At 35.4% G+C, this 8,898-nt stretch overlaps 2 protein-coding genes across 2 annotated transcripts; one reads left to right on the forward strand and one right to left on the reverse strand.

Moving 5' to 3' along the window:
• Positions 1-689: 689 nt before the first annotated feature.
• LOC105162447 (TCP-1/cpn60 chaperonin family protein) lies at positions 690-2,686 on the forward strand. Its single transcript, XM_011080457.3, has one exon. The coding sequence runs from the start codon at positions 813-815 to the stop codon at positions 2,409-2,411; it is 1,599 nt and encodes a 532-aa protein (XP_011078759.2). The 5' UTR covers positions 690-812; the 3' UTR covers positions 2,412-2,686.
• Positions 2,687-3,023: 337 nt separating this feature from the next.
• Positions 3,024-5,884, reverse strand: UMAMIT4 (nodulin MtN21 /EamA-like transporter family protein). Its single transcript, XM_011080677.3, has 7 exons — positions 5,667-5,884; positions 5,513-5,575; positions 5,083-5,199; positions 4,718-4,970; positions 3,951-4,109; positions 3,710-3,861; positions 3,024-3,594 (listed from the first exon to the last, which is right to left on the reverse strand). Exons 1-7 carry the CDS (start codon positions 5,858-5,860, stop codon positions 3,429-3,431), a joined length of 1,104 nt encoding a protein of 367 aa, XP_011078979.1. The 5' UTR covers positions 5,861-5,884; the 3' UTR covers positions 3,024-3,428.
• Positions 5,885-8,898: the final 3,014 nt, after the last annotated feature.

The raw sequence follows: 8,898 nt of genomic DNA on the forward strand, positions 1-8,898 counted from the left end.
CCATGTCTTCTTATCTAAAAGGCATCGCAAAATCATCCATGGATGATCCAATGCGTAAAACATTACAAACTTCATAATTGAGCAAATTACCATAATATTTATAATTATAATATTTATGAATTATTAATTTAGAGTTTTAATGGGACCTAATATTTATTAAGAAATTTTTCGAAAAATTATTATCTTATTATCTTATCGAATTTGATGATTTTTTACAAAGGCCCAAGTCGGGACCGAAAGATTTTATTATTTTAGAGAGTTTATTAATTTATAGAGGTTTTACTGTACAAGGAGCTTCTAAAAAATTTGCTATAATTATAAATACTTTTTCGTTATTTGAAAATTATAAATACTTCACAAATACACCTACATCTGGCTGTCACAAGGGGTATTTGTTAGACCGTAAATTTTAAAGAATATTTATAATTTTTAAATAGTAAAAAGATATTTGTAGTTATAACAAATTTAAATAGAGCTAAAAATACAATATGTATAAGTCATTTTTATATTATACTTTGCTATATAGTGCTCATATATTTACTTATAAGTTTGAAATTTTACATTATTATATATAAAGAATCATAATATTTTCGACTCTAATGGCCAAAAGGAAACAAATATTTGAAAAAAGAGAGAAGAAAAGACATTTTTTTAAAGTTTTAATCTAAAATATAAAGCATGGAGTGTAGGTTTCAATTTGTATAGTATCACACTGCGTTGCCAGTCATCTCTAGAAAACCCTACACACACACACACTCTCAATCTAGGGTTTTACATCTCAAATCTGTACCTTTTCTCCTAATTTCCGATCAATGGCAGCTCCGGCGGTGTCGAAGGGGAGGTCCACAGAGACGTTCGTGGACAACAAACGAAAAGACGACATCCGTATGGCGAACATAGCGGCGGCGCAGTCTGTGGCGAACGCCGTGCGAACCAGTCTCGGTCCCAAGGGTATGGACAAGATGATCTCTACCTCGTCCGGAGAGGTCATAATTACTAATGACGGCGCTACCATTCTCAACAAGATGGAAGTCCTCCAGCCTGCCGCCAAGTTTCTCGTCGAGCTGTCCAAATCTCAGGACGTCGTTGCGGGAGACGGCACTACCACTGTTGTCGTCATTGCTGGCTCGCTACTCAAGGCTTCCCTTGGTCTCTTGACTGCCGGCATTCATCCCACTATTGTTTCCGACTCCCTTCACAAGACCTCGATTAAAGCCGTTGAGATTTTGTCTGCAATGGCGGTTCCCGTGGAGTTGTCGGATCGTGATTCGCTTGTCAAATCTGCCTCCACTTCGCTCAACTCGAAGGTAGTCTCACAGTACTCTACTCTTTTAGCCCCTTTAGCTGTTGACGCCGTCCTCTCTGTGGTGGATCCGGAGAAGCCTGATTTAGTGGATTTGAAAGATATTAAAATTGTGAAGAAATTAGGCGGGACCGTTGATGATACTGAATTGATAAAAGGGCTGGTTTTTGATAAGAAGGTGAGTCATGCTGCTGGCGGGCCAACTAGGGTAGAAAATGCTAAGATAGGGGTCATACAGTTTCAGATTTCTCCCCCTAAAACTGACATAGAACAGAGCATTGTGGTGTCTGACTACTCACAGATGGATAGGATTTTGAAGGAGGAGAGAAACTACATCTTAGGGATGATTAAGAAGATTAAAGCCACAGGGTGTAATGTGTTGTTAATTCAGAAGAGTATCTTGAGGGATGCTGTCACAGACTTGTCTTTGCATTATTTGGCCAAAGCAAAGATTTTAGTCATTAAAGATGTTGAGAGGGATGAGATTGAGTTTATCACCAAGACTTTGAATTGCTTGCCCATTTCAAATATTGAACATTTCCGTGCTGAGAAGTTAGGGTATGCAGATTTGGTGGAAGAGGTGCCCCTGGGAGATGGTGGGAAAATTGTGAAGATTACGGGGATTAAGAACATGGGAAGGACTACTAGTGTACTGGTCCGTGGCTCAAACCAATTGGTGCTTGATGAGGCTGAGAGGAGTTTGCATGACGCTCTGTGTGTGGTGAGATGTTTGGTGAATAAGAAGTTTCTGATTGCGGGCGGTGGGGCACCTGAGATTGAGCTTTCGAGACAATTAGGTGCATGGGCAAAAGTGCTGCAGGGGATGGAAGGCTACTGTGTCAGAGCATTTGCTGAAGCTCTTGAGGTTATTCCTTACACTTTGGCCGAGAATGCAGGATTGAATCCAATTGCCATTGTCACTGAATTGAGGAATAGGCATGCACAAGGTGAGATCAATGCAGGGATCAATGTGAGGAAGGGACAAATCACTAACATTTTGGAGGAGAATGTCGTGCAGCCCTTGCTGGTGAGCACAAGTGCAATTTCCTTGGCTACGGAGTGTGTTCGCATGATCTTGAAGATTGACGACATTGTTACTGTGAGGTAGAGTAGTATGAAGCATTAAAATATTGGGTCCTGAGGAAACTGTTTGTTATCGTGTTGCCCCGTTTTTCTTGTGTGCTTTTTACTCAATTAGCAGCTTTTGGGATATTTTCAACTAGACTTTTATTTTGTTAATCAATGGTGGGTGTCATGATCTGTTGTGACTTTATTGCATATAGCATATTTAGGGATAAGAAGTCTTTGGTGAAATATGCAAGTGGGGCTTTGTGGAACGGGTAGATTTTGATGATTTTAAAGCCCTTCCTACTGTTCTTATTATCTTGCCAGTTTTGTGCTTCTTTTGTTTAATTGTGTTAATTATGGAAGTTATATTCATATGTTCCTCCTGTAACATTTTTGCTTCCTCCAAACAAATTAGTGCTGTTTTAGGCCCACGTGTGTAGGGTTTTCCCTGTCCAACCCATAGCCAATCAGGCCCGAATTAGGGCTGTTGGTTCCCTGTCTGACCCAATTGCTTGTCCCATTGACCTAGGAACCAGGTATGCCTGATCCAACCTACTGAATTTTATTCTTTACTGATGTTATATTGCGAACTAATGCCGACATCAAAGAGATTATGCATACAGTCTCACAAATTATAGGAAGAGCTAATAAATATCTCCTTGAAGTGTTTGGTGGAGATGATTTTATTGTTTATTCAATCAAACAGTCCATTATGAAAAGTTGCATAGTGGAACTTGCTAATCCATATCTGTAAAATTTACAGAATAGCTATGTGCTATTTAATATGAAAGGTGTTGAATAGCAATGTACAACTTGAGAGCTGCTTTGGCAAATTGCTTTCTTCTTTGATTTTGTCTTCCCTTTGTTGCTCTACAGGCCAAAGTAAGTGCGCTCCTCTCTAAGTTGAAAATTCAAGAAATTTTAAACAAATCCAGTGAAGATTTACATGTTAACATGCTAACCTTTTTGAGGCCCTGTTGGACATTCTATAGGAAATTGTCCTATGGTCTTTGGGCCTGTAAGCATGTGGAGACCCTGAACAAGGACAGATAGAACATTATGGAATATCAACTCCATCAGGGCAATCTTGATCGTTGTTGTCACCCTGTAATAGATGTTTTGTCAATGTCTCTTCAGTATCTTGGCTTTGATACCTTGTCTCTGTTGTTTTACCCCATAAGACTAGGTAAAGGCCAATCACAATTAGGACAGCTCCAATGACTCTGGAAGAGTGGACACAACTCAAAGAAATCAGAATGGAAAATTTCAATCCTGGTAGTTTAACTTCTTTCAAGTTGTTTTAACCGAATTTAATCAATTTAGTAAAGTATAACATACCCTCCAAAGTATAACTGATCACCAAGAATTATGAATGCCATGCCAGCAACTAATACTGTTTGAACTGGCTGGAAGCTGGCAACGAAAACTGGGCCTCCTTTCTGAATGCACCAGGTCTGTAGAGATATTACTAGACCTGAAGATATTATTCCCTGTAGCCAGTATCAAGGTAGCTGAGTTATGCCTTGGTGAGAGACAACTAGCAGTCTAGAAAAATATTGAAGTTAGTTTGAAATCTTACAGCATATAAGATTGTAAAAATCTCTTCCCCAGACTGGATTTGCCAACGCTTTGGATCTTTTTCTACAAAAGCTGCTATAGATAGGAACTGGATTAACCCAAAGAAGAATGTGAAGGATGTCAGTGAGAGCTTGGCTGGGTACTTCTTCACTATGGGGGCCTGCAAATTAAGAATTGAAGCTTAATAAGTTGATGCTTTGAGTTGATAATGGTGCTGGATTTGAACATTTATAAATCTGAACTTTCTTGAATCTTAATGGTGGCTGTGACCTTTTTTACCCCATTTTTAAGTATTTAGCTTGACTAGCCAAGAACTTGTAGGTAATAGCACAAATGTGAAAGTTTTAATCACTTGGTTTGGAGTTGTTTTTAGCTAAATTTAATAAGACTTGGGAAAAATGAGTTGGGTTTTGAAAAATTTGAAGTTTGGATGGGATAATATAATTAGTGTTTCGTTTGGTTTTCAGAAGGTTTAAGAATTGTTGGAATGGAATGATAATATGTCTTGCATTGTTACTAAATGGGACAAAGTTACCATAGGCGTCAAATTATGCATTTATTGTGTTCTCTCATTGAGGAGTCTTTGTGTAAGCGCCCCCCCCCCCCCCCTCTTGAGTTTGTGTTTATGTAAACTACAATTAGAATCTGAATGGGTCTACTTGTATTTTTGCAAAGAGGTAGAGGTGTTTGTATAATTAAACCTAAATTCAGGGGTGGCAATGTAATTTACGAAACTTTAATCCAAAGGCATTGTTAGCATTGGCTTACCTGAAGGACCATCCATCCAGCCCATGATAAGCAGTGACCAATAAGAAATATACAGCCCCATGTCCAGTTCTGCACTTTGGTTGAAGAGATAATGGCACTCTCACCATATGTATTAGCTACTTCCAGTGTTGATGCTTGGTGCAAAATGGGAGGTCCTTTATACAAAGTGATAATTGTAGCACCACCTACACTTGCTAAAGTCCCAAGAACTTTTGCCAGTCCATCTCTCCTCATGATATTAACTTGCTCGAGCCTTAACCAAAAAAAGAAAATAAAAAATTAAAGGATAAGTTGGATCAGTCTGCAGCAATTAACCGTTTTTCAGCAGACTATCTCTACGCCAAAGAGAAGTCCTCCACACGTACCCTAGAACGGATGCCATGACAAAAGTAATTGCGGGCACTGAGTTTTGCATTGCTGATGCAAAGGTTGGAGATGCATAGTACAAACCTAAGATGTAAAAGCCCTGGTTTGCAGTGATCCTGTGGAGCAAAGCATAGTTGTATTTAGCATGCTGAGTTAAATGTAACAGATCTCCCACAAAAACACTAAAAGACAAAAAAAACCTCCATAAAAAAAAAAGGGCGACGTGAGTCCCTGATGAAGGAGGGAGGGAGACCGTTTTCCTCAAAAAGTTCACTTATCACGTTAGCATTTCTTTTTGTTTAGAGAGATTTGTGCCTATTAGCGTAGCGTTTCACACAGGGATAAAGCGTAATTTAAGGCTTAAAAGAGAGAGAAAGATGAGAAGGTACAAAGAATATGATAATACTCATTGTTTAAATGTAAGCTTACCCCACTAGTGCTAGAAGGAAAAACTGGGCCAATAAAGAGAATGTGAGCGGTGGTCTTTCTTTCCTGTAAATGAGACACTTATTAGTGACTATTTGCTTTCAATTTGGTAAATAAATCCAAACACACAGATACACACACAGAGCCAAAACCTCACTTTTCTACGAAGTAGGCAAAGGGTCCCAACAACAGCAATGCAATGATATTTCTGTAGACAGGGTAGACAACTTTGCTAACACCAATGTTGAGTGCAACTCTGGACACAATGTGAAATCCTGCAAAGCAGAACTGCAGAACAAACAATGAAATCAGAAGCTTCACTCTCTCAGAAATGACCTTTTCTTGTGCCATATCTCTCTGTTTCTGTTATTTGTCAAAGTGCTGTAATTGCTCAGCAACACCAGCAACTCATGTTTATATATATATGGGTGTAGAGAGAGAGAGAGAGACAGGAATTTAATAGTGTGTGTGTGTTTATTAATTATTTGATGAGGAAGATGGTGTGGTTAGCATTGCAGAGTAATCAATCATACAGTCCCATTATGAGAGATGTGTAGAAATTATTAGTTGCAATGTATTAAGCTGTTTATCTATTCCCATTTGATTTGTTGACTTGAAAATTGAACTTTGTTAGGGAGACAAAGCCTCAGTTGTCCATGTTAGAGGCAGGTTGTTAAGACATGGAATGCAACCAATCTTCATTTTCTATTAAATTTTACCATTTTTGTCTGAATCACAATTTGGTTATTCAATCATTTGCAAAGATTTCAACTTTGTCAGAAGCTTTGTCCACCAAAACGACTCTATACTTTCTTATTTTATTCCCACCCACATCCTTTTTATACCTTTTTCTTTTAATAGATTTTTCACCTTTTCTTTTGGGTGTAATTTTCTTTTACTTCATTATGAAAATATTAATAAACACACAATCTATTTTTTAAAAAAATAATGCGACCCTTGAACTACAAGCTCACAAATATACTAAGAACTAATCGTAACTCTCGTTAGATCAAACACTATAAGTGACCCCTAATACATAATGCGCCTACATAAAACGATTAGTATTCTGTTTTCAATGATATTCAAGTTCATGAAAGGTAATGAAAATTTAATAATTCCAAATATCCGTCCAATTTAGGAAAACAAAATTAATAGATACGGACTTTTTTATTCTTAGAATAAAAAATTCGGAATATATTTTCACTCAAAGTAAATATGTGAGAACACTAACTTTCAATAATATCTTTCAGAATAATAAAATCAATTCAATTAAATATTTTTCGTCTTTCTCAGTCAAATAGAAAGCTTGAGAATAGATACCGGTAGCATGTGCGCCGTATGATGTAGGAATCTTACATAAAATCAATGATGAACACAATGGTACAAGGCCAACAATCAAATGATCAGAGACAAAAGAAATTTAATGATGAACACTCACATTTAATATAAGCCCATAAGTTTTATTATCATTCATGCATCTGCAAAGATGGCTCCATTAGTGTAATTTGAGTTTTTAATTCATAATATTTAAAAATAATACGATTCCATTTTGACGATTTTCTATTGAATCTTGTCAATCATGGGGGACGTCAATGAATTCTTGAATAGTAAATCAACGGATATCGGGCCAAAAATTTTCCGTATCAATCAATTCATCTATCTACATTATTATAATCTATAAATGACAATATCGATTGCTACGACATAATTTTGATCTAATGTTCATTCTTTTTCATTATTGGCTCTTGTAAAATGACGTTGTCGGGTTGGTACGCTGTCATTTGCGTTTGGGCGCTTGTTGTCAGTTTATTACAATGACCTTTCTATTGGACTAAAATGGTTAGGAAGGTAACTATTCCTAGATAATTGAAATTTTCTTCTTGCATGCTACGATGGTCTACACTTTTAGTTTTTTGTTGATATCAGTATTTTTTATTAAAATTTTAACGAAAGGGACAAAGTGTAAGTAAATAATTCTTGAAAGAGGTATAAGTATAATTTTAAATATTTTTAAAAATAAAAAATAATTTAATATTTTTCGTAAAAATCTAAATGTAATTATTAACTAATGCTAAAAGCTAGAAAGAAACTAAGTATAGAAGTGGGCTGGGCTAGGGAGGTGGAGACAAAACGGAAGAAGATATAAGGAGAGAAACAGCGGCAAGAAGGAAAAATGGGGAAGGTAGCAAGCATAGGGTGAGGGAAATAAAGTTTAAAAAAATAATTCAAAGTTAATTTTTTTGGACTTTTATTTGAAAATTTGAAACATAAGTTGTTTTAATATTAAACATTGGTACAAAATTGAGTTAATATGATTTATGTTTCCGAAAATTTTTATTTTTTGTACCAAATCTATTTTTTTTTTTTTACGGCAATTGGAATGTGATTGAGCTTTTAATTTTTCTTTTCTGTAGTAAGAGCGTGAACTATTATTAATTGAAATAAATTGATTATAATTATTTTTGTTGGCTATCAATCATTACGACAGTCATAAGCAATACATTATTATTCAATAGACACAACATCTCACGTATAAGGGGGTTCAAACTCATGACCTTTAAAATCATGGGGCCTCACTTTCATCAAATGAACTAGGCGTCATTGACGAGCTTCTAATTATGTGTTTGTTATCCCAACTTAACAAAATTATACTTTGGTTCCATTTGATTAGAAAGTTTTCATATATATATATATATATATATATTCTCAAACTTTAGAGAGTGTAGCATATTTAATCACAAAATAAAAAGAATATGCGTTCCTTTTTTCTTTTTTTTTTTTTTCAAATATTCCATTAAAAAAGAAAGGAAAAGTACATGTGTAAGGCACATGTTATCAGTTCATTACAATAAAGAGAAAATATATATGTATGTGGAAAACTTTCTATTCGGATCAGGTTTGGTTGAACCAAACTAAGTGTATCACACTTGTTATATGATTGGTCACTTTTTCTGAACTGTACATTAATCACACGACAAGTGTATTGCACTTACCATATAATTGGTTCAAATTCAACTCGGTGGGGTCCAAACTAAAATTTTGCATCTATATATGCCTAACACATGTTTGGTTCACTGCGGTATAGCGAAATATTTGGGATGAAATTTTGGTGCACTTCTTTGTTTAAGTGAAATTGTGGCAAAAGCAAAGCTAATAAAAGAAAAAGACAACGAAAAACGGAGAAAACTGAAATACCTCTAAAAAAGTTATTAATTATAATTAATTAATAATATTTTTTGAGTAAAACTAAAAAGAATAATTGAAAATTTTGATTTTTTCTTTTCAATTAACTTATACAACTAATCAATTAATTAATATATATAATAGTCTGCATTTTATTAAAAATATTTTAATAACTCGATTAATACTATAACTTTATTAGTACATGA

This window comes from Sesamum indicum, linkage group LG1 (assembly GCF_026168435.1).
Source record: "Sesamum indicum cultivar Baizhima isolate 11 linkage group LG1, ASM2616843v1, whole genome shotgun sequence".
NCBI classification, from domain to species: Eukaryota; Viridiplantae; Streptophyta; class Magnoliopsida; order Lamiales; family Pedaliaceae; genus Sesamum; species Sesamum indicum.

Bases quoted from the DNA above. Each gene is read 5' to 3' on its own strand.
- LOC105162447 (XM_011080457.3), top strand. From the start codon at position 813: ATGGCAGCTCCGGCGGTGTCGAAGGGGAGGTCCACAGAGACGTTCGTG.
- UMAMIT4 (XM_011080677.3), bottom strand. From the start codon at position 5,860: ATGGCACAAGAAAAGGTCATTTCTGAGAGAGTGAAGCTTCTGATTTCA. The intron at 4,110-4,717 runs GTAAGCCAATGC...CTTAATTTGCAG, and splicing joins CTGGATGGATGGTCCTTCAG to GCCCCCATAGTGAAGAAGTA. The intron at 3,862-3,950 runs GTAAGATTTCAA...TACTGGCTACAG, and splicing joins TTTTTACAATCTTATATGCT to GGAATAATATCTTCAGGTCT.